Source organism: Centropristis striata, chromosome 8 (genome assembly GCF_030273125.1).
Source record: "Centropristis striata isolate RG_2023a ecotype Rhode Island chromosome 8, C.striata_1.0, whole genome shotgun sequence".
Classification (NCBI taxonomy): domain Eukaryota; kingdom Metazoa; phylum Chordata; class Actinopteri; order Perciformes; family Serranidae; genus Centropristis; species Centropristis striata.
Window position 1 is genome coordinate 11,739,345 of NC_081524.1, and position 26,516 is coordinate 11,765,860.

Here is a 26,516-nt window from a genome sequence, read left to right on the forward strand (position 1 = left end):
AGAGGTGCAGGATTAGTGTTGGGGATCCAGGAGAAGCAGCAGAGCTGGGACTGAGCGAACACTTCTTAACCATTCAAGCAGTAGTACTCATACAGAAGTTATTTCACCAAACAGCAGTGTTGAGCTGGAGTCAATAAACTCATTGAGTCCAAAATCCTCCAAGATCACCAACAAGTCCAAGTCTGAATAACTGGGGTCATGTTCAAGTCAAGCCTCAAGAGCTGCTCACTAATTTACAAATTAAAGGATCAGATCGCTCAAATTACAGAAACAACAAACCTCAACCCACAGTGGCAGGAGTGGAAAGTAAACAATTAGACAAGAAGTGTTTTCCAGATGATTTTTGAAGTACATTTTAGTATTAGGGTTAGAGTTCTTCATGTAATGCTACTTTAAAATTCTACTTCATTACAATTCAGAGGAAGATGTTACGTAACGCCTGTGAATTAAGTGGGAACCAAAGAATTCTGGTCTTTCTTTTTCTGAGTCTTAAGACGATCTGGGGAAAAAACAGAGGTTTTGCCAGGGTAATCTTTTTAACCTTTTTTTTTTTTCTCATCGGTGAAACAGGTGGAAAAAAGTTCTTCCAGATGAATTATTTAATTTTCTTTCTTTTTAATGTTATACTCACCTGGAAAAACTTTATTTTCCCATTTTTCGTAAATGGAGATGAGAAAATAAAAACAGAACTATCCTCTTTAAAATCATAAACTATTGTTGTCGTTTTGTCTTTTTAAACTCCACTACATTTGTTTAACAGCCACAATTAATAACATTAGGATTTAAAACCTTTCATATTAAGCTTATAAAAGCATTGTTTTTTAAGCATTTTTACCCAAAGGATGCCAACATTTCTAACTTTACATTAAAGGAGTGTGTAGTTGGGCCCTTGTCACAATTCAGGCAGCAGATCCACCAAATATTCATCCTCTATATGTACAACATGGTCAGGGCCAAAGAGGTGAAATGATCTAGTATATAGCAACAACATTTATTTGCATACACATTTGTAAAGCAGTGGTGGTTTCCAAATGATCTGAATACTTCTTTTACAGCTGCATGGTGGTTTCCAGCCATGCAGATAGTTTGGGCTTTATTTGCCTAAAGGGTTTAAAATATCCGTCTATAATATTTCTGTCTCTCCAGTACAATGGAGGGGAATTAAATTGTGTTTCTGGTGCTCACAGCCAGGGCCAGATCCACCACTGAGGACACTCAGGTCATATTCTTGTTTCTCCTTTTCTGTGAATTTGAGGGTTTTCACAGCCTGCAGGGAGTTTACAATCTATACTAAAAAAACATACACGTGGTATATATTATTAGCCTCTTGATAATCCATAAACCTTCTGAACCCCGTTATTTATTTAACATTAACAGCTTGTAGTGATTGCTCAGGTTTTAAATCTTTAAAATGTTAATGAAGGTCATTGAACAAACTAAACCAAAAGCAACAACATTTAAAATGAAATACATTTCCAAATCAATAAAATTCAATTTTAGATCAATATTTTCTATGTTGTTAATACTTTCATACATCCTGCCTGTGACTAATGCAACAATATTTTAAATAAACATGCAGGAGAGAACCACACAAATAAACTCATTCCTTAACACATTCAACAAGATGATATCTAAATCTGCTTTATTCTTACATCCAGATATACACCTTCAAGAAAATCTTCATCCCAATCATCACCTTCAACACCACACTCAAAATCATTGTCATGACAGCATTATTAGCTATTTCTTTTCTGTTCGAAAGCTAAAGCTGTGATAAATAAAAAATAAAACATTTGGTCCTTTAATATATATTCTAGGCAACATGGTATCAGGGGTTAAGACAGAAATGTCTTGTTGCTACCCACACAAAACATCAAACATCACTGGAAATGGCGCTGAAACAATGTCGCAGGGCGACAGAAGGAAGAGCCATTTGAACATGAGGCTGATGGCCGCACAGAGCAAAGTGTCGGGCAAACTGAGAGAAACAAGAGAGATAGTCTGTCGAAGCAGTTAGCAACCGGGGCTGTGAAATCAGATGAAAGGCGGCGAGACAGAGAAGAGATGAAAGACAGAGAGGCTGAGGAGTGAGGAAGCTTACAACAGACCCACAGAGAGGCACGTATTTACAGTACAGGGAGCCGACCGGAACAAAAACCAAGTGAGCCACGGTGCACGAAGGAGCAGTATTATCTGTCACACAAAAAAAACACAATTTACAGAAGTCGTCAGAGTGAACAGGTAGGTTAAAATGTTTTGTCTTGTTCAAAAAACTAAACACCACACACCTGGGACAACAAAACTACCAGAGGACTGCTCCTAATTATTCAAATTCATATGAGCGTCGACTTTACAGTGATTATTAAATGCTATAATCTTATTGTTATTATTATTCTGATGAGAAAATATTACACTTTGGTGCAGAATGGGAGGCAAGAGGGAGTTGGAGCTGGAAACCGAAAAGTGTCTGCTCAAGAGAAATAGAATAAGACTGGAACAACACTGCACGTTTGGCCATGGTCGTTTGGCAGGCACATGACAGAATGACGATTGTTGTTAGTTGTCACATAGCTAGGCCAACCTCCACAGCCACTATTAGCACTCTGCTATACGATAAAAAACACTCTGGCTTGTTTGTGTTTCTTTAAACCAATCACAATCGTACAATTGCCGTGGATGCAGCAATGATACCCCTACAAAAACGATCCATTGAGTCAGACTTGGGCCGTTAAGAGTGTTGGCAGGTGAGGGTAAGGATGGATGACAAATTAGCTAGCTGATGCTGAAGTACCCTCTGCTCTCCTCCTAGCATAGTAGTCTAGTAGAAGCAGAAAATGTGGCAGAACGACTGTGGTTGGCCACTAGCTTGGAATACGACTCATTTTCTGTAACCAGTGAAGCCTCTAACTATAGAGACTGTATCCCAAATCGGACACATCTGCAATGCCGCACTTTCCGGTATTTCAGGGTTTATTTCCAATAAGATCGCCACCACCAGTGTAGGTGTAATTGATTTATATATATTTAACAATCTACGTGTGAAATTTCATTTATTTACATGGAGATTAACATGTCTAATCACAATACTCGAAAGTAACTCTGATGAGAGAAAGCAGTAAGAACGCCTGGGCGACACTCAGGCAACGATCTTAAGAGTACATCTGTATTTTTACTGTACTGTATTTTATTGTGAAGGACAGGAGTGTGGTCCGGGTGTGTTGATAACAGTGTTATTTATTTGGCTTACCAAGAAACATTCAGTTTCCCCCCAAAAACTCAGCAGCCCCCACTGTTTTACAGCGAGGAAATCCAAGTGTTCGATTTGGGATACAGTTAGCGCACGGCTAATTCACCGGCGTTAGTGTCCTTTTGCCGACTCTGGTAAACCCAAGCCTAACGCAGATGGTTAAAACAATATACGGTTCAAAAGATAAGAAGTTAGACTTTAGTTTCACACCATTTAATTAATTGGAAGCATAACATGATCATTTATATTAGTAGTCAATGTTAAGTTTTGATAGAATCATAGGCAAACGGTGTCCGATTTGGGATACAGTTACATTAAGGGATGATTGCTAGGTAGCTTGCTAATCAAACCATGCTTTAATGTTCCATTGGTTACAGAAATTGAGCCGAACAAAGTTGTCACTCATCTTAACATGGCAATGTGCTTTCCTATGCTGTGACAAGAGTGTGTGGATGAGTCATTTAGTTAAATTAAAATTTGACTCATTTAGCAGCAAGTTCTCCATGCTTCGCACTCTGCTGCTCGTTTGGTAGTTATTGCAAAACCTCACAGTGAGTCAGCAATTTGGTGCAAGTTGGTTTATACAAAAGTTTACAAAGAAATGAATCTGTTACAACAGATTATTTTGGTAGCAGTAGGCAATAAAATGTCTGATGTGCTAACTATCCTGCTATGTTGATTGTAATGGGAATTATATCCGTTCTAGTCTTATTCTATTTCTTTGGTCTGCTCTAGTGCCTGCAATTGAAACTGAGACTTTCTTCCCAACAGCAGCAAGATTATTATTTTCTCGCATTTATTATTATCAGTCAAGGTAATTTCCTGTCACATTATGAGAGCCGCAAATGTTTCACATGTATTGCTGTTTCCATTGTCAAGAAAATCGAGACTTTTTTTCTCAGCTATTGCTTCCATTCCATTTTAATGTGTTTCCTCTTCAGCTCCCCTGCTTGCTCCAACAATCACTAACACAGATATGTATGTATACATTTGGACTCTACCATTGCCTGCACGCATCAACACACCAACCACTCAACACACTCTTGAAGTCTTTTTCCTTGATCGATGGCTTGGTTGAGAGTCACACGAACACCTGATGTTCTAAGACAATCACATCCTAGAGTGAATGCAAACAAGATGTACCTGTCCACACGACATCGTTGGATGGTGCCAACTTGGACACAACTCTGTATATCCATGGCTCTGCCAATCAGCACCGGCCACAACACAAGTCCAACATTGTATTAGAACTTCTTACATGTTGGCGGGCAGTTTGTGTCTTAGTCCCTCTGAGTCTTTTCTGGTGACGGGCAGCTGAGGGTCTTTTTTCCCATCTTTAGGGGAGGTGGTGTTGGCAGGGGTGGCTGCATGTGCTGACTGGGTGGGAGTAGTGGTGGATGCCTGAGAGGTCTGGGCAGGGGTGGCGGATGTATTGAGTTTTGTTGAGTGGGTAGGGGCAGCTGTGGTGGTTGGCATTTGCTTTAGGGATTGAGGAGAGGCAGATTGGATACTAGAAGAGGTGGTGGAAGGAGAGGTGGTAGTAAAAGGCTTTGGGGATAAAGTTGTTGAGGATGAGGTTGTTGCTGGGGTTGGTTTGGTGGAATGACTGGAGCTTGGAATGGGGCTTGGACTAAGAACCGGAGTTTGCTTCACGGGATGGACTGAGAAAGTTATTCTACTTGGAGAGCTAGTAGTAGCTGGTGTTTGGGTTGGGGACTGTTTGGGGATCTGGCACAAGGTGGGGGCTCTGGCTGAGCTGGAGACGGAGGGCTGGAGACAAGGGGTTGGACTCTGGGATTTACTTACATGGGGGACAGAAGTAACAGGAATGGGAAGGGGGGAAGGTGTAGGGGTAGGTGTCAGGGATTGTGAAAGAGTGCGGGTGCGGGAAGTCTGAGTGGGAGTGGGTATCGGAGAAGGGATTGGGGTTGGGGTGGGACTGAGGCCAGACAGCGGTGAAGCAGAAGGAGGTGTATTGGACACCTTGGCTCTGGGGCTCTGGGGACGTGGTGGGATAGAGGAGGAAGGGGGAGAAGAGGAGGTAAAAGATGTCTTGGGCCCATAAGTTTGAGGTATTGGAACAGGGGTAGAAACAGAAGATGGAGGTGGTGTGGAGGAGGGAGAGGGAGAGGAAGATCGCGGAGAGGGTGGAGCAATCGGTTTGGGACGAGGAGTTGATGAGAGCAAGAGCGGGTTTGTTCCTGCTGGAGGAGGGGTGGAACAGGGAGGAGGAGAGGAGGAGCGAGAGGGGGTCATTGGGATTAGTTTGGGACGAGGTGTCTGGGGTAGAATAGGTGTAGGAGGCGAGGGGGTGGGTGCAGGTGAAGGGGCAGCAGAGGAAAGTGGTGTCTGCTTTGGAGGGGAAGAAGATGGCATAGTAGCAGCAGAAGGCATGGGTACGGCTGTAGGTACAGATGCAGGGTGAGGGGCAGATTGTGGGGGCAAATTTGGCGCTAATCCAGGCTGAATAGGAACTGTGGCTTGTGCTTGTGCATTGAACGGTATACTTGTCAACAGCTGTACTGGAATGTTAGAGGTCAGCATGCCCGCACTGCTTCCCCTGGCTAACTGACCTGCCAGGAAAGGAGCCGCCAGCAAGTTACCACCAGAGGCCTTCCTGTGGAGAGGCGGGTGAGGTTGCACTCCAGCCCAGGAGCGGTGAGGCAGAGTGGGCTGCGAGGCCGACAGCAGTCTGGCCTCCTGGGTGAGTCTGCCCAGTGCTGGCAGACCCTGAGTGCTGCTTCCTCCATAACGTAACAGTGCCTCTTTTGCTCCCTGCTGGCCCATCACAGATGTGTTGCCATCTGATGGGGCACCACCAGCAGGAGGGGGGTTGGTGGCAGGTATTTTATGAAGGAGTGGAGTTGGTGGTCCTGCACCTGTCTGGGTTCCTATTGATCCAGCCATCATGGAGGGGTGATCAGCCTGGAGACGGAGGCTGTAATGGAGAGTCCTTCCTTGTTGTTGGACAGAAGTTGGGACAGAGGAGGCTGGTATGGGTGGAGTTTTAGCGACAGGGGGTGATGTCAACCCACCAGGAGGGCCCATGGTGGAGGGAGAGGCAGGAAATCCTCTTGGAGACAAACCACCCATCCCTGGCATCCCTGGCATCCCTGGCATCCCTGGTATACCCGGTATCCCTCCCATCCCTCCCATTGTCATCATCCCGATGAGAGAACTCACAGAGGGGCGGAGAGGTTGTAACACAGGAGGACGAGGGGGAGACAGAGGGAAAGAGGAGGACGGAGAGGGAGAGATAAGAGGGGAGGGCAGGAAGAAAGCACCTCCAAGTGCATGCTGCTGCTGCAGCTGCTGCAGCTGCTGCTGCTGTTGCTGTTGCTGGTGCATGAGAGCAATAGCTACATTACTGGTGGCAGCAGCAGTCTGCAGGGGGGCGTGAACCAGCGGTGCCCAGATGACCGGGCGTGGCCGAGGAGACACTGTCCCACTTCCTCCCATGACTCCGCTTCTGCCTGCAGCAGCGGCCGCGATGGCGTCCTGCATGGCCGGCATGCTGTCATGTTTGACGATCTGTTGCACCAGCATGCTGTCACAGGAACCCAGACCACCTGCTGCCAGGCCTCCGCCAGCTCCTGGACCCCCTCCACCCCGACCTCCACCACGACCTATACTGCCCCCCAGAGAACCAACCTGGGATGACTTCCGCAGGAGTATAGAGTTCTTCCTGCCTGTAAAAGAGAAATTCATTATAAGTTTTTTTAAAATATTAAGTCCCAGAATTGGAAGATGTGAAAGAAAGAGATAACTTTTTAACATAACATAGCAAACATCTGAGGTTTTAGCTTCAAGTTTTTTCTGTTCTTTACTGAGAACATCAATTTATTATTCAATGAAGAGTTCTGATGTTTCAGCTGAGGAAATTTTGCAGAATTAGATGGATTAATCCAAAAATTGGCAAGGTCAGTGCAGAATTAAACAGCTAGATTGGAAGCAGCAGGTCATTGCATAGATAAGATGATCAGAGAAATGTATGAACCAATCAGAGAGCCAAACTTTACCGATACGGTCCAATCGGTCAACAGCAACAGTTTCGAAGGCACGCCGCATCATCGGATGTTCCTCCAGAACCTCGTTAAAGCTGTCCACACTGAGAGAGTACAGACGACAATATGTATCTGCACGGACGCTGGCTGTCCTCCGTCCTCGAGTCAACAAACAGATCTCTGGAAAAGAGAATAGGCTGTGAGAATACATGCAGTATTATGCATACACATGGACCAGTATCACCTTCATCTTAAACTGTCTAGAACACTCTGCATGTTTTCACCTCCAAAGTAAGACCCATCGCTCAGCTTGGTTTCCTTGTTGCCGCGGGTCAGCACACTGACTCGTCCATGCTGGATGAAGTACATCTTCCTTCCAACTGTGCCTTCGCGGATGATGAAGTCTGAAGGCTGGAACACTTCAAAGCGGAGCTTGGTCAGCACGGCAGTCACAAAGTTAGGATCGGCATTGGCGAACAGTGGCATGTTAGCCACCAGGCTGCGACAGTTAAAGCTGACTATCTCCTAGACAAAGAGGAAGAGGAGGGAAAGAGAGAAGGGAAGGAAGAAAGATTTGCTAGAGGACAGCGTTTGTGGTTTGCATGTGTAGATATGTGGGTGTCTGTGAATGTATTACTTCTTTAAGTGGTTCACTGAGTTCTCCCAGGATGTTCTCTTCGTCAAACATTTTCCCCTGGAATCGATGCTCGTAGTACTCGTGGATCTTTTGCCGAACATCTGCAGGAAGCTTATGGAACGACATGTACTGCTCCACCTGCTTGTACTGCAATAACACACAAACACAGGTCAGGGATCTGCACACAAACACATTCACTTAAGAACACTTTAGAAGAGCATAAGAACTCTTAGTTCCATTATTTTTTCTGGTTACCCGAGATTTTGCCATGTGTCCCCTTAAATCTGATGGTTCCATCAAAAACGACGTCCCATTCACAACTCCACATATTATAGACACTCTGTCTGAACTGTAAATTAAGACATTTCGTCTTAAACTTTGTGGCTTTGCGAAAACTTGAAGAATCCTGTCCCCAAGGTTGGAAACCACTAGATTTGTCTTCTGACAGAACATTATTAACAATTTTGATAATTTTGATTGTGGTGTCAGTCATTCATAAAGCAAAAATGCCAAAAATTCACTGGTCTAGTCCAAGTCCAAGTATAAAGATAGTCTTTTTTTCATAACCTTTTAAATTGAGCATGTTGGGGTTTGAATGATTTGCTGGAAAAAAGTGATGTTTTGTGACTTTTTTTACCAACATTTTAGAGAGTAAAAGATTAATGAATGAATGGAAAAACAACCCAAAGCTTCATTGATTGAATCCTGTTTAATGGTTAAACTATCAAAGTGAAGCAGGACAGATGGATGCAGTAACAGATGGATGACCGTCATATTTCACCTTTTCCTGGTACTGTCGTCGTGAGGAGTCCAGTGATTGGATGAGAGCGGTGGCATGTCCGATGAACATGGCATAGCAGGTGGCCCCTACGATCATGCTGAGCATTGTGAGCCACACATCAGTCATCCCCTCTGGAGCCTGGGCACCGTACCCGATGCACAACATGTGGCTCATGGCTTTGAACAGAGCATAGGAGTACTGCACGCCCCATGTGTCATTCTGTGTGTGGGAGGCAGACAGAGAGGGTGACAGGAGGAGTGAAAATAAAGTTTCAAGTGTTAATTATCAAAGCGCCACACTACTGAATCGTTCTTATTTTAGTCGGGTTACAGGAGCTTTTTCCCCTCAAAGGCGCTCAGCCACACCACTTCAGAAAATATAGACGAGATCATAACATGTAACAGCAGAGCAATTTAACTGTCAAAACCCACTTTGCTTCAAACAGAGCGGCTGCAGAACGTAAAACCACACACAATAAAAAGGCAGCCATCCTGCATTATTAAATAAATGTCTAAAGACTATAAATAAAAAAAGAGCAGCCTGTGTGTGTGTGTGTGTGTGTGTGTGTGTGTGTGTGTGTGTGTGTGTGTGTGCGCGTGCGCGTGCACGCCCTTCTGTTTTAGTCCAATTATACTAAGATGTTAATGGTCTAACGGATGCGGGGACTTTCTCTGGGGAAAATCCCAGCATCAGCCTGCTTAGCAACAGAAACCCAGGCAACTGCTGAGACATGAGTCAGCTATTCATACAGCTGTGTATCTGTGTGTATCTGTGTGCATTCATGGGCGTCCATGTCCGCACGCCTTCATGCACGGGGACGAAACCTCCAGCACGTCCCCCGTGCCTCCGGCTGTTTGCGTGCGTTAACACCTCCACCTGATCTCTACTGAGGATTTTAATTGGAAAATCTTTTTTATTTACGTGATGATGATGATAGTCGATCTTATTCCAAGTGGACATGTCGCTGCATGAGCCAATTAACACAGATAGGAAGCAAACAATGTCAAATCTGATAAACAGCCTCACTCTGCACACACACAGATAACCAGAGACCGAGGCTTTCTGAATCTGTGATTTGCATTAATCTGAAACAAATATTGTGCACACTGTTCAAACAAGCTTAGATAGCGCTTTGTGTGTTTCACTCAACTCAAAATCAACGTCATGTCACATGTTTGTTCTCTGCACAATACAATAATTCCCTGAAGCATATCAAAAAAACACACTCATGTACATGCAGACTCTGGTTAGTGACTCACCACCATCAGGTTCTTGGAAACCCAGCAGTCAGGAGGGAAGTCCTGCAGCATGGGGACCAGGAACTGGAGACAGCCGTCCCAGTGGCACAGCAGCAGCATCATACCGATCAGATTAACTATCCTTACCATGGCACTGGCAAGGTCATAGGTCATATGAAAGATCTGAGGAGGAACAGAGGGAAGGAGGGGGAGGAGGGAAAGAAGGATGCAAGTGGGATTAATAAAAAGAAAGATGCAGGGCAGGTGAGACTTCTTATTTCAAAATGTTCAAAATTTATTTTGTTGAAGACTTTTCTTCCAACTCCACTGCACAGTAAGTAACATTTTCAACTTCACACAGGCGCCGGCATCCTTGGCTGATTTTCTGTCAAAGTTATGCTGCATTTTGGCGAGGGATAAACTGACATGGCCATATCTGACCTCAAGATATTCAAATGAAAATGGGTTCTTTGGGTACCCACAAGTTTCCCCTTTACAAAACATGTTTGTATCTTTTCTTGAATACTTCTTGATATGATACTTGAATATTTCTGCATACTGGTGTCCCTAAACAGTCTTGGAGTCTTGCATAAATTGGATATGACTGATAAGCTGACACTCAAAGTAGCTATTTTCATGTAGTGCATGGAGAGCATTTTTTGAGGCTTGATCTCACTGTATAAAATGTAAACGTTGTGACCTTTAGGATAATTACAGCCACATTAAACTTTACAACCACACTCTATAGACCTAGAGCATTCAGGGAATATATGTTTTTTCCTCTGTATATTGACAAGAAGAGGGTTTCTCAGCAGTTTCTAGAATAGAAGTGCTTGCCATCCACACACTGAAAAATTAAATTCTGAAAGAAATTTCCTAGATGTCAAAAGTTTGATACCAAATCATAGCATGGATATCTATGGTGTCTCTAAAGGTGTCTAATGTGGTATTTTGGTATTTTTCATGCATTTTTATACATTTCCAAGTGGTAAAAAACTGTTCAGTTCCATTTTTTTAAACAAATTATAATATGTAATTGAGCATGAAAATGGTCTTCATGTACTCATATCATAATATGCTATGTCCCTATAACTTTAAACTCTCAACATTTGAATAGGCACCTAACCAAAATGTAATCTTATTACAGATTTATGAAAACTTGACACGAGTGCTGAGTTTCAAATCAATCTTCAGTTTCCCAGCTTTCAGATAATGTACACAGCTTCTATGTGGCATCTACTATTGATCTGCTATCTCCCCCTAAAGAGCCCCTGCCCCCCCTAAAAAAAAGACAAAAATAGTTATATGGGACAAGTGAGGCTAAAAAATGTGTCTGATTTAGTGAAATGTGTGTGCTCAAGGCCACTTCAGTCCTTAACCTGTGAGTCCTGGGATTCAAACCGTACAGTTGGAAGCCAGATTCTCTGAACTCTTTGCCAGAGGCTGCCCAAGAAATTTGCATGTGTATATGAGTTTTGAACTACTTATTATTTCTCACCTCCTCCCACTGGTGGATGTAGCGGATGAGCCTGGACAGGCGGAGCAGTCGAAGCAGGCTCAGGATTTTAGTGAAGCGGACGATTCGCAGCGCCCTGGCCGTCCTGTAGACCTCAGAGTCGAGACTGTCCACCATCAAGAAAATATAGTCCACTGGGATGGACGACACAAAGTCCACGAGGAACCAGCTCTTCAGGTAGTTCTGGCGGATCGCCCTGAGTTAGAGTAGGATGGAAGGACCAGTGACATTTGTAATTTGGCAGTCAAGCTTTGTGGATGTGATTCCAGCATTTGGCTGGCATGAAGCGATTCTTATCAATATTCAACAGGAACACCATTGGAACACTTACAAAGCTCTGCCACCGGCTGCACGTCACCTTTTCACATCTCACACATGGATTGTTTCAACACAAACCCAGCAGATGGCCAGAAGAGCAAATTTTAATTAATAGCGGCGACAGAGCTGCTCAAGGGACAAGTTGTTTTTTTATTTTTGTCTTTTTCAAACATTTGGACGGACACTTATTGAGTCGGGATTCTGAGGGGTCTCCCCCAAAGAAATTTAGAACTACAAACACTTTTTTAATTTCCTGCACCCTGGTGAATTTTAAGAACTACTTGGTGCCTTTAGTGGATCAATTTATGGTAAAAATGTCATGGTACTTCCTGTTTATTTCCTGTTTTATGGCAGATTGGAACCATGGAAGCAAATCCATCTGTGTCCCCCTCAAACATCTACCCCTATGTGGAGGTGTTGTAGTGATCTCATACGCGTACCAAGGTCATTATAGTTAACGAAAACTAACGAAATAACGAAAACTAGAATTGAAAAAACATTTTCGTTAACTGAAATTTAAAAATAGAGTTTTTAAAAAAACGATAACTAACTGAAACTGTATTGCGTGGTTACAAAACTAACTAAAACTAACTAAAATTATAGTGGAAATGTCCTTAGTTTTCGTTTTTGTCAACTTTTTCATTCTTAATTCAGTGTTTCTATTTGAACATGCAACACATGGTGAATATGTTTACTGAGACTTGGATGTCTACACTCCAACCAAAATTCAAAACAGTTAATAACCTTATTGGGGCTGAGATGGATAAACCAAAGGAAATAAAGGCAAAATTTATTATGACCACTTTGAATCTCGCACCCAACACATAGCCCATTACAAAAAAACTAAAACTAACACTAAAACTAATAAAAACTAAACTAAAACTAAGCATTTTCAAAAAATAAAAACTAAACTAAAACTAGAAAACTCACTCTTAAAACTAACTAAAACTAACTGAATTTGAAAACAAAAATTCACAACGAAATTAAAACTAAAACTAATGAAAAATCCAGAACTATTATAACCTTGACGCGTACACATAATCAATGGCCCAAATATGTTGCCTGACCTGGGGTCCAGCAGTATCTCAGTGTTGTCCTCCTTGATGATACCGGTCCTGAAGTTGAGAACCAAGTCGACCATGAAGAGAGTATCAGAGACCACGTTGAAGATGATCCACGAGGGAGTGTTCTCTTCTCTAAAGAAGGTGATGCCCACTGGCAGGATGATTAAGTTCCCCATCATCAACATTAACATCAACAGGTCCCAGTAGAATCTACACAGAGAAAGACAGTGTTGTTCAACTGTGCTTAATGTGTTCTGTTTCTGTAAGGTTTTACTGTAAATCTAAACATAGTTGTTTTTCTTGTGTTCACACCGAAAAAGTCATCAGCAATACAATGCACAAAGGAAAGAGAGGAGCTGTTCGCTGCTGGATATTTTTCAGTACGTTGTGGGTGGTGGTGAAACAGCTCCAGAAAGATATTGGAAAACAGAAAAGTATTAGAACTTATACATATTTTTATGTCTATTTGATAAGTTTAATTGGCAGAAACATTGAAAAGTCCAACATCTCATATATTTTGGTGCAAAAGGGAGGAAATGTTCTTAGAAATCTACGTTTACTGACAAGGGTTGCATCGCACAAAGTCTGCAGGAAGTGATGTAAGATCTGAGTCAGTCCTCTGTCACACATCCATAAATCTGTCAACCTAGAAACTTTGGATCTGAACTGCTGGTTGTCTCTCAATCAAAAATGGTGAAAATTTACTGTTTGCTTGCTGATGTAAGTCCTTATACTTTGACAGGATTTCTGGCAAAAACATCACAGAATGTTGTGTTTGTGTTATTCCTCCCTGTTTCTGATCCGAAGTTAAATAATTTAAGTTGTATTTATTTGATTCACTCACATTGAAAAAGCAAGTTGGATTCAGACATGTAAATTACAATCAACAAATCCTCCAACAAAAATACAGCTCAGTTGTGTTTAGTAAATTGAGCATAACTGTGTGATGTAGCTTTTACTTCAGACTGTTTTGTGAGATTTGCTCAAAAGGTATTATATGCAGGGTGTGTACTCATACAAAATAATCCCTCTGAATTATCCCTTATGACTCCTCTAGAAGTGTGTGTGGTGGTGTCTTTACTGCATTGACCCGTCTGCACGTTGTTTCTCTTTGATTTTCATTTTAATGTGTTGCAGATATTTCTGCCTGTCGTCATTTGGGCGAAGCTAAAAGTGGAAACAGCTCCCACTTTTTGTTGCAAGAAAATATAGATGCTGCATATCTGCAACATCTGTAACTGAAAAAATCTGGATAACACCAGGCATCATGTTGATCATGCTCAAACAGTAGAAGTTCTGGATGCAGAGTAAATTATTCATCAGGTCTGTATAAATTGTTTTTCAAACACTTTTTTGGGCAAGTAAGATGGCCCAGTCAGTGGGGAGACATTGTTCAAGAAGAGGATGATCGTGGGAGGGTAAATAACTGTCTTCTTTATATCACTTTTAAATGGTCAAAACATTTACTATGCAGGTATTGTTGCTGCTTGTTATGATGGCAATTAAATTCTTGTTTTCAGGTTTTCTCCAACAATGCTACTGCAAAATGTATAAAAGAAAAGCATGCAGACACAAAATATTGCATAAGTTTAAATATAGGAACAATACTATATTGAAATAGTATACTGTGGAAGACTGATGGTATATAGCAATGTTTTAATCTCCTGTCTTTTCGTGCATCTTTTGTAGCTTTTCTACACGTATAATTGTGTATACGTATAATTGTAAATTATCTCTACACGTATAATTGCTTTAACTGCTTCCAATAGTACAACAGGTGTAACTTCTCCATTGTCATTACTTTGGAGATCATTTTCTATTGCTTGTTGAACTTTATCTCTAAATCGCTTATCTTCAAGCAATTACTTATTTAATTTGCATCATGTTTTCCCTTTTTCTGCTTCTAGTCCTGTTGTAAATATAATTGCAGAGAGTTCACAGATTTATTGCGTCAGTTTTACAGATTCATTCACCAAATGTCTGCTAATCCTATTTCTATCTCTGCTTTCTTAACACTGACGCTGAATTTTCTGATTGATGTTTCTTTACTTTTTGTGTCTTTTGCATTCATAACCATATTAAAGTCTCCTCCCATGATAAGGACTCCCTTTGACTCTGTAACTAGTATTGACAACATATTTTCCATATACTATGGATCTTGTCCAGGTGGATTATAAATGTCCAGAAGTGTCACTGCTTTAAAACTATTGTTATTTCACTCATTTTGTCACTCATCTGTTTTCCTTATGTCTTTTACTGTTATTCATCATGGCAATACCCACTATTTATTTTACTTTTCTTTTGTCTATCTCTATGCAAAAAAACAAATCTAAAAATCAAATACATATCTAATGGAAACAATAACCGGGACGGCCCTGCTGGACTGACCTTACTTGCTGCTCTAAAACCATTTAAAGGTGCCCCAAAATTACTAAAATATAGTTCATTTGTGGGGCTTTTATTTTGAAAAAGAGAACTGCCTGGGGTTGCTGTTAGCTCTCAGGCTTTTTATTGTACAAACCTACTGAGATACAGCAACTTTGTGGGGCTTTTATTTTGAAAAAACGTATTTTGCTGAAATAAAGCTGCAAAAGTTAGGCTTTTTTTCCAATTTGATATGGTTATATTCAAAGCGGTCCTCTGATGTCATGCTATCTGAATGAAAATGGGCTCTCTGGGTTCCCACAAGCCTCTTTACATACATTGGTACGAGGAGACAATAAATGCATTTTGACAATCATACAAAAGGTCTTATACTTTCATGTTAGATTTGACAAGTAGTTTAGAGCTACCTTAACTAACACACTATTTATGATGTTGGACCCTGCTCAGCAAGCAATATATGAAACTTTGTATTAGAAGTGGCCCATTTACTCATGTCTTTGCATTGACTTGGTAAGAAATCGTGCACCATTACAGTATCATATGACTCATGGTAAGAAGACACTGGATCCTACAAATCCCATAATGCATATGGACAAGAGGGTTATTTCATAGGACAGAAGACATTATATCTTTTACTCCTCTGTTTGAAGAGTAAACCTTCCTCTCTGTGTAAAACAGGTGTAGTGCCCATTTCTCTTCCACTTCCCCCAGCACCACCTTTTTCCCAGTTAATCCTTTTATATCTAATTTCCTTATATATATGTATTCTTATGTTAAAATGTTTCTATATATAGTCTCCCCTTTGTTACATTCCTCTGAGTCAGACTGTGAGTATAACAAGTTGGGGATCATCCAAGACACTAAGAGGTATAAATTCCTCCAAATGCAGGAGTGGTACATGTTCCCTTAAGATAATTGTATTCTTTCCAAATGCTTTGGCGACATAACTTACATCCTTTATCTCATGCCAATAAAGCAGAGAGGAATTGAGAAAGAGAGACAGTGAGAGAAGGACAAAGAGATGCAAATAATCAGTAACCTTGGGAGGCTTCATCAATCTGTATTTGTAGCTGGAGGGTATAACTGGATGACGTAGCCCTCTCATAAAAATACTGCTAGTGATTAAAGTATGACAGAAGAGGCGATTCAATCAGCTGGAGATGATGCCTGTCATCTTCCTGTTTTTTTTCCACCTAATCCCTTCATCCATCACCTAAACCCATATCAGTGACTGGCGTCTTTTTGAATCCTCTCTCTTCCTCTACACACTCGCTCTCTTTCTGCGAGAAAGTACACTCAAGCTCTGTGGTCGATCGCTATTGAGCTCTAATTTAGTAACACAACCTCATGGTGTGACGCTGCCGCTAGACTGATGAAGATTAAGTATGAGTCATCACTCTGCCACACACACACACACACACACACACACACACACACACACACACACACACACACACACACGCACACACACACACACACACACACACACACACACACACACACCACACACACAGTCACTTATACAGACAGATGTATCACTTCATCATCAGTGGCAATAAATGCAGGGATTATGTACAGCAACACAGACACATCGCGTCTGTAGCTGCTGTTGTGACGGGACTGCAGATTTTATTCCTGACCTTGAGGACACGCTTTGTTAACCCTCATTACAGGGAACAATTTGGTAAATCACATCATCGTACGCTGCTTGTGTATCTCTGTCAGTGCTATTCATAAACAACACACTATTGAAAATCCTGTACTACACTGTAAAACCCAACGTTGTTTTTTTGTTATTACAACAAAATTTTCCTTTTCAATACAACAAGATTTGTGCAAAAAGTCATTTTAACCTAAAATATTGACTCAAATAGCAAGATTCTTTTGAGGTAACTCCTTTGCCTTTGTTGTGTTGACATAAAATTATTTCGCAGCATTGACACTCAAATATTTAAGTTGAAACAACAAGTGGGTTTTACAGTGTGCAGTAGTACATTATATTGTGATGGAGGACATGAAGTGACAGCTTCTCTGGAGGCAAAACAATGACATTTTTGCACCAGAACTGAAATATTTTTAAGTAATTAGTCAATTAACAGAAAATTAATTGGTGACTATTTTCATAATCGTATTAGTTATGTTTTGGTTTTGGATTGTTGCTGGGACAAAACAAGCAATTTGAATATCTCAACTTGAACACTGGACTTTTAGATTAATGTTTAATTAACTCATTAATCTGCATATGAATGCAGAATTTGGAGGCAGCAGGACAAGATTTTAGTATTAGAAGTGTTCCGGTTTCATTTGGAGTCTGTTTGTATTGGCCAAATATGTTTGAGCAGGCCTTGGTTGCCTGCAGGCTAACAGTCTGTTTGGAGAGCAAAAGAGCTGAACACATTGGCCTGAAATGCAATTTTAGAACCCATCAGCCATCATCTGACAACATTGAACTTTTTATAAGCTTTTTAAAAAAATATGTCTGCATTTATGCATGCAGATATCTGTTTATACAGAGGAGCTGAAATATCTTCTGAATCTAAAATACCAACAAAAAGTACTGATGGTTTCACTCTTTGAAAAAGGTAACTTTATCCAATAAATGAAGCCATTTTACCTATAATTAGAGCCCCAATAATTTATTGATTGTCCAATTATCACAGACATGTCGGTATCTATCGGCATCGGCATATATATCCAATATCAAAACAATGTTTGGGGTGATTTAGAAATGGTGTTAGCTATTTATTATATTTTTTATTCATTCTTAATTAAATTTTTATTAATTCATTTATCTTTATTTACTGATATATATTTAATATATTTATTTTATTTGTATTTATTCTAATTTGTATTCATTTAGTTATCTTTATTTACTGATATATATTTAATTAATTTATTTATTTATTTTTAGCATTGGTAAAAAAAAAGTAATACATTGAATGTATAGTAATGTGTGATAATTTAAAATATTTTTTAACAAAGCCATTATTCAAGAATCCTTGTGTATCTTTGCATAGTCATATCTGTGTAAAATTGGTGCAAAATACACATTGAAATGGTCTATTTTCATTTCATTAAAAAAAAAAATCACTATATTTCAGCCATATCATTAAAGTTTTTCCACTCTAAACTTGACTATCTTTTCATTATTTACACCTATTTATGATGTCTCTCTGTCTATAAATGCATATCACATGCATATCATTAACTATTATTCAAATGAGGGTTAATCTAACCTCAGAGGCATGCAGCAATAATAATTTAGATGGCTGAATAACATACTAGATGACATCGTACATGTCGCTGCACATTAATGAGCCTCTGCGTTTTAGATTCTTCTGTTGTCACTGAGATGTGAGAACAAACAAACAGACAAAAGAAGATGTCAGATCCAAACAAAGAATGATGTGAAGGTTTGTCATGTTGGCTAAATACCTGACAAGGCGGTGAACTGATGCAACACGGGTTCATTCCCTGTGTGTACTTTATATACGTGCACTGTCATGAACTATACACACACACACACACACACACACACACACACACACACACACACACACACACACAGTCTCTCTCATGCACATGCACACAGATAGGAATTGCAAATGCAATCAAGGCTGCTCTGCGAGGCCTCATCAGTATTCCATCTTGAACATGAACAGGTGCTGGAGGAGAACTGACCTGCATCTACCTGCTCAGCTGTTGTCAAACCAAACACTAATTCTACTGTAATTGAGGCCAAGTGTCTCCTGAGCAGCCTTGTGATTGGCTCCCTGCTTGCAGTTGGCCAGATGTCACTTCTGAGCAAGTTTCCACCCATCATCCTGCCAGACCAACAGACAAACAAGCACAACAGCAACCACCCATTACATAATAAATCCTGTTTACTATATGTGCAATGCCACCAACCCCGTCTCTACACGACGCATCTCTGGTGACAGCAAAACTGTCTGTCAGCCTCTTTCCTCTCTTTCTGTGCTCTCTCTCTTTCTCGTTATGTATTCTTATAGGTGCAGCAGCAAGACATCTTTTCTTAATGAGGTGAAAAGCGTGAGAGCTTATCAGCACACTCAATAATGGCAGACCACACACACCGGCATACATATTACTGCACACACACACACACACACACACACACACACACACACACACACAGAGAGGCTCTGGTGTTCAAGGTCAATACCGGGACAAAACACAATAAAGGGGCTTTACAGGTAATCTGTCTTTCCTTCTCTCTCGATCCGGCCTCACAAAGTTCCTCTCCAGATGTCGCCTCCAGACTACAGGTACTTAACGGAAAAGTTAGATGCCTGAATTATGCATAATGCATACTCAACTTGCATAATTTAGGAAGTCATACATAATGGATCAAAATTCAATTGTGATTCTCCGCCAGGTTAATTAGGACTATTAACATCTTAAGGTATCTTGCATGAATATCAATATATGCAGCAGGGGCATTCATCCACCCATCCACCTATCCATCCATCCATCCATCCATCCATCCATCCACACTCCTTCATCTATCTTTCCTTTCGTTCCTCACTGACCTCATTCACAGTATCTGCTGCGAGCAGACTCATAAGCAGCACTTGTGAGTGATCATAAAATTGACGGGCAATACAAAACGAGTCAGACCGACTCAAGTGTGAGTGTGTGAGTGTGTGTGTGTGTGTGTGTGTGTGTGTGGCTGATGAGACAAAAGTGGGCCAGGAGCCTTGGGGATCAAGTCATCCATTGTTGCTGCAGCCTGTCTGGAGATTATGAATGCTGTCCCTCCCTCTGCTGTCCACCTGCACATTTTAGGAGTGTATTTATGCAAATTCTCTAAAGGCCAGTGACCAGCATGTCTATGGATGCTCGCCATATCAGTCTGGAAAAAAAAACCCAGACCAGAACGCTATTACACTTTGAATAATCGTTGATTAATGCTTATCATCCCAAGTCAGGTTGGAGCCTGCTCCACCTTCTTGTAGGTACAGTAGCTCATTATCAGCCCATTCAGTGGTGACTCACTGTTGTTGTTACATTGCGGTTTCATTTTTGTTAGGTTCGGGCACTGAAACAAGCCTCAGTATGTTTAGGCTACAAAACTGCTTCTATGAGGTTAGGCCTAAACATGTCCTGGTTAGGCATTATAAAAGAGTTATAAATTAAGTTACACTCTGCAACTTCACTTCCGCATTTGCATTGTTCATGATTACTATAGCCACTAGAGGGCGCCAACAAACCATAAACGTTCTTATAGCAGCCGATTCAATTAGCTGATAAATACCTGCCCTGCCTACTTGAGGGTAGAGTTGCCCCTTGTGCACCTAAACTTATGGGATAGTAAGGGCTGATTAAAATCTGTTCAATACTCTGACCATGATCGAATTGGCCAAAAAATTTGGCCTTGTATATTTATGGCTATTGGCTGACAGTGCTGCAGAGCGATTATCTGTATTTTATTTTGATTTACAATTTTAGCTTCCAACTAGGGCTGGGCGATATGAAGAAAATCTTTTTTTTTTTCCAAACTCCATAACTATATTATGACAATATTGTTGGGTTTACTATTGATGTAAAAAAAAAATACTTACACAATGACATTTTAATGTCTTTGATACATACACATGAATGATGCAGATATAATGTCTAAGAGGGGTATAGGCAAAAAATAGAACGACCAAAACAGTTTCGTAAGTTGAGAAAATAGCATCACTTTACTGAAATTCAGCCTTTAAAACCAGCACTTATAATATTCAAAAGTATAGATTATCTAGTCTCATGTCACAATATTGATATATTGATACGTTGTCCAGGCCTACTTCGATTATCAAAACAAGAAAATGGAGATAAAACTATTAATTTGCATTCCATTTCACGACTATGCTTTCTTTACAGTGGTGCCGTTTTTGCTGAATTACTGATGGGAATATGTTTTATATAGTTTACCCAAATGTTGAATATCTGTTTACTTGTTTATTATAGTCATACTATGAATTGAAATATGTGCACATATTTTTCCACCATTATAAATACTTTTTAAAGTTAAATGCATGATGTTTGGAATATGGTGAATATAGTTGACCAAAATGTTAAACACATGTTTAGTTGGGGTTTTTTTTATTATTCATTTAAATATGCACGTTTTTATATTATTCATTACTTTCATATTATTTACTTTATTGATTTATCTACATTTTTACATGTATTAAGTTTTTGTTCTTCAGTTGAATTATATCCAAAGTTCAAGAAAGTATTTTACTAAGAGTTTAATGAATGCATGTTGTCAGCAGAGTCAATAAGTAATTGTGTTAAATCCCAATACTGACCAAAATAAACGTTATTACAATTTTTGACATAATCCAGCAGCCCAAACAGGCAGTCACAACATTCACCTGCCACACTCTACTCCATTGGAAAAAACCCTAAGAGATTTACAACACCACCATGTTCAGCTTTATCTTACAGGAGGAGACTTTCACTGAAGGAAACCAAAACCTCACATCCTCAATAATCATTTTCACCTCATGAGTTATTGATTCTCGTACTAATTGTTCCTTCCATGGAGTCACCAGCAGGGCGAGCTGTGCTGGGTTCATCCACTGTTCAAATTAAAACATACTTAACATTTCACCTAATTGACATGGAAAGCATCTCTCAGCCTGATCAGCCATCTTGGCTAAATCTGTCCTCCTAATTTGCATCTTCTCACCTTTATCTGCTACTGACTGTGAAGCCATTTCTTGTGGAAACAGCAGTCTACAGTGTGTGGAGCATTTATTCTGTCACCAGTTTACAAATGGAGACCTGCCTTTACTGCTTGATGTCTACACTGGAGGCCTTGTCTCCTGCACACTTCCCTTTCTATAAACACCTCTCCCTGGCTTCATCGTGCCCCCAAGGACTTTACATCCACTCCTCTTTCTCATTCTCACTTTTAACCTTTAATACAGCCTCTGCCTCTACACTGATTCCTCCAGAGACTCTCCCATTGCATCTTGTGCCTCTGCTCACATCAATTCCTATACACTGTGTGTCTCTATCAATATACATTCAGCATCCTTCATGTTTCTTTACCTCCTGGTTGTCCTCCTCCCAGTTTCCCCACCCAGTTCACAACTGAAGAGGCTGCTGAATGTATGATGAGCTTCTCTTTTCCTCTTCCTCCCTCTACTTAAGTGTCTATCATTATGCTTCAAGTGTGCTCCCTAAAGTGAGAACACCTTCAGCTTTGATCCACATTTCAAGCAAATGAACTTTTATGTTCTACAAGTGGCATTTCATTGTGCAAACCAACATCAGTGTAGCTGTGTGTGTGTGTGTGTGTGTGTGTGTGTGTGTGTGTGTGTGTGTGTGAGAGACTCCATACCTGAAGTCACTGTATGGGTGTATGATCCACGACCCTGCTGATTTCAGTCTCTCCTGCTCCAGTGCCACAGCCTTGTGGGATCCAAACATGCGCAGGCTGAACTTGTTGACCCCCGGCTGGAGCATGGCTCCAAACTGCCTCTGGATGAAGGTGCTCTGGTTGGAGGTGCTGTAGTCCTCCCCGTCCAGCCCCATGCCGAACATACCCAGTCCAGACAGACCCATCATCTCGGGGCTGCCTGCTGCTGTGGTGTTGCACGCCGTGGTGGTGGTGGTCTCCGGGCCGGTGGCCACCACCATCACTCCGGTTCCTGTGGAGGAGGTGGAGGGCAGGGCGGCGCGGGTCGCTGCAAAGCCCACTGAGCGCGGAGGAGGATGGGTCGTGGCGGAGGAGGAGGAGGGCGGGGGCGGCAGGGGCACCGGAGTGGTCGGGGTGCCTGCTGTGCGGAAGGGGAGGCCGTCCCTTGTGGAGGAACTCATGATGGAGAGGCGACGGCCGCGGCCACCCGAGGAGGTGCTGTCCGCCCCGAAGGAGCCCCTCTCCCCTTCCAGCGAGGCCTGGGACAGCCTGTAACCCGGAGAGGGCAGGCTGCCCTTACTGCGCCGCTTCGAGTCCCCCCCGTTACGTCTGGGGAGGCTGTCACCCCCAGACCCCCCGGCGCTACTGGGGGTACCCACACCTCCAGCCACTCCATCCATCCCAACTCGGGGAGGAGGAGGAGGAGGGTGAATATAACCTGTAACCCTCAGGAAAACGACTCTACAATGTAGTCCACCTATCTATATTTATAGGCTACAGTATAAATGTCAATGTGAATATTAAATTGCAGAAGCTAAAGAAAAGTAGTCTCTGTGCCTCCAGTCATTCTCCTGGAGCGGGCAGATCACACCTCCGCCCTCTCTCCGCCGCTGTGGCCATGCTTACCTCAGTGCCCTTGGAAACAGCCCCATCCAGACATTAAATCCTTCACCCTGCCAGTGCATGTGACGCCAGCAGCCACACTTTCCCTCTTTTCTCACACAGTCTCTTTTGTCCTTACAGATGTTTCTGAATCAGTCCTCCTTCCTCGTCCTTGAAACGTTTCTCTCCCCCCGAGGCCCTCCCTCTCCTCTCCACAGCCGCCCTCAAAGCTCCGACGCCGGTCATATTGGCACCGGATTCCCGGTCTTTTGTAGATAACGGAGGTCGCCGCTCATTGGCCGTCGGTGCCCTGTCTGTGTCGCCTATACATCCAGGCTGATCACCCAATTTGGCTATTTTCATACAAATAGCCTATCATTATGTAAGAGATGATTTGAGGTGGCAGAAAGGGGAACATTCATCCGCGGATGAATGACAAGGACACTTGATCCTCTGTCAGGAGGGATGGGTTGTTAATGGACATATGGGACGCACATTATAGGCACACACAGGCGCTCAGACTCCAAGGCGCGCTGATTCATTCTGACACGCACACCAGAAACACGCACAGAGGAAAACAAGACAAACAAGACGGCGAAAACAAGTCAAATGATCCCAAATCTAGCCCATGATTTCACGGAATCCGCGACACGTTGTCATTTTCAGTATCCGAGTGGAAAAACACTCATGATGGAAGGCGCGCCGAAATGTTGCCTGCCCGTGTCAGAAGCGCTCAGACAGCCGGAGAGAAGAGACACAACCGGCTCTACAGCTGGACTGCTTTCTAAAAACTGAAGCCGGAATTAACCTGGTCAGGTGTTCACAGTCTGACGCCCGAAATCTTCATTTCTTTCATCAGCTGCTGCTGCTGCTACCATCTATTCCCACTTCTGCCGACTTTCAATGTCATTGTGTCCAGACTAGGGAAACGGATGTCCTTTCCTCCTTTATGGCACCGAGGAAAGATAAAAAATAAAAAGGCTCTATATTTCAGTAGAATTAGCCTCACCAGGGTAAAACAGTGCGCTGTGGTGAATTCAAAAAGCCTCCTTGAAATTAAAACAACTTGTTGAGCGGTATAGGAGGCTGCTCCTCCGTTCAGAAGCTGAATTCACTTCTCACTCTGACTCAATACCCAGAGGTCGATCCGGCACGTCCACACAGGCGCGCATCGCATGCAAATGACATATTAAATAAATAAATGTGAATATAAAGGTCTGGATCTAATCGGCCTGTTGCTATGGCATCCGCATCCCCATCATCCGTCCCCTCAAGGCCGCGTGCCCGGCCGGCGTAAGACGCACGCATCCATCCATCGCAGGTAACAGGTCGCGCGTCATCCTCTCCCTCACCAATACAACTAGGGAGCGCGTGATGGTGAAACTTTATTTAAACCCCGGGAGAAGAGCAACGTTTTAACAATGGTGACAAGTCACACAAAAACTGAATGAAAAGACACGAGAAGAAAAAAATGCATTAATAACAAGCTGTCAAGTCCAAAGTGAAGATGATAGAAGTTAATCCCTTTTAAAGGCTGCTTCTGGGGTAAAAAATAAAATAACAATAATACATAGGCCTACAAAAAATAAAGGAAAACTTTATTAATTGTAATTAATTAATTAATTGTAACTTTATACATCTACTTTATACATCTACTCCACATTTTAGAGGCTACTCCACATTTTAGAGGCAAATATTGTACTTTTTATTCCACTACATTTAGCTACTTTCAAAATTACTTTCAAAATCAGATCAATTTCAAATTATTATGCATGTTTATAAAATAAACCGTACGACAAATGTTGCTTACATAAATGCGTCAAAAATAATAATCCAATAACATATTTAGAATATATATATAACAATCTGAGTGAAGACATTACCTATACATAAGGAGTACTTTTCCTATCGATACTTTAAATACATTTTGATTTTTGATACTTTTGTACTTTTACTTACTATGTTGTGAACGCAGGTCTTTTACTTGTTGTGGAGTAATTCTGCAGTGTGGTATGAGTAGCCTACTTTTATTTAAGTAAGGGATCTGAATACTTCTTCCACCACTTGACTTAAGTATAGAATAAATGCATTTTAGGCTATGTTGTACTAACAAATGCTTATTGAGTGTAGTACTCTTACACTTCAGTAAAGCTGTAAAGTACTGAATCATTGGTTTTAGATGTATTCTTGACTTAGTATAGACTTCTCAGAATTACTGAGAGAGAGAGAGCTGATATGCAACAGTAGATAATTCGAAAAGAGTACAAATACCAACCAGGTTTCCTGTATATACATAATTAGTAATGTTTAAACTGCTGAGAGCAGAAAACTGCATAGTCAAAAATCCAGTCAAGAAAATCGACTTCTACTTACTTACTTACTTACAATGCTAAGGTATTAGTGCTTCACCTGAAAATGTATATTCTATACCAGGCTACTTCATACTCCTACTGCTCTATACATTTCAGAGCCAAATATTGCACTGTTTACTTCACTAAATCTATATGACAGCTCTATTTTACAGTTGAAAAAAGCATCAAATGCTTGCTACAAGGTCAAATTGCTGCGAACCCATATGCTTCTAAAGATCATCATAAAGACAAACATCCAGATATATGGAAGCCCCAAAGGACAAGACAGAGAGAAAATGCAGTAGGACATTCTGGTAATTTGGGCATAATTGCATTTGATATACTATATCCGTTTCTGGTATATCAAGTCGTTCTATACCATACGTTTGGTATAGTACAGCTATTGTAGTGCAAGGAGTTATAATTATGTAGCATTTCTTTCATGTCTCACTTACTGGAGAGCTCATCTGGAAGAAAACATTAATGCTTTTAGTCATATTTAGAACATGGGGTCATGGTGCACTTCAGCCTCTTGTGGCTGAAGTGAATATTACAACAACAAATACTAAGAAAAATGACCCAGACAAACAAAAAAAGAACCACCTGGCATGTGGTTTTATCTATTCTTAAATCATAAACACAGGAGAGAAAATTATCTAGATCAGACTTAGAAATAGATCACCAGATTTCTTCTTTCTCAGTTGCCTTTCAGTGCCTC

General features: G+C 41.4%; 1 protein-coding gene across 1 annotated transcript; it reads right to left on the bottom strand.

The window, feature by feature from the left end:
• Positions 1–880: 880 nt before the first annotated feature.
• On the bottom strand, positions 881–24,704 carry LOC131976834 (potassium/sodium hyperpolarization-activated cyclic nucleotide-gated channel 2-like). The gene is made up of 9 exons (XM_059340008.1): positions 22,548–24,704; positions 12,809–13,015; positions 11,406–11,619; positions 9,929–10,090; positions 8,670–8,888; positions 7,889–8,035; positions 7,536–7,776; positions 7,267–7,431; positions 881–6,936 (listed from the first exon to the last, which is right to left on the bottom strand). Exons 1-9 carry the CDS (start codon positions 23,243–23,245, stop codon positions 4,502–4,504), a joined length of 4,488 nt encoding a protein of 1,495 aa, XP_059195991.1. The 5' UTR covers positions 23,246–24,704; the 3' UTR covers positions 881–4,501.
• Between the last annotated feature and the right edge of the window lie 1,812 nt (positions 24,705–26,516).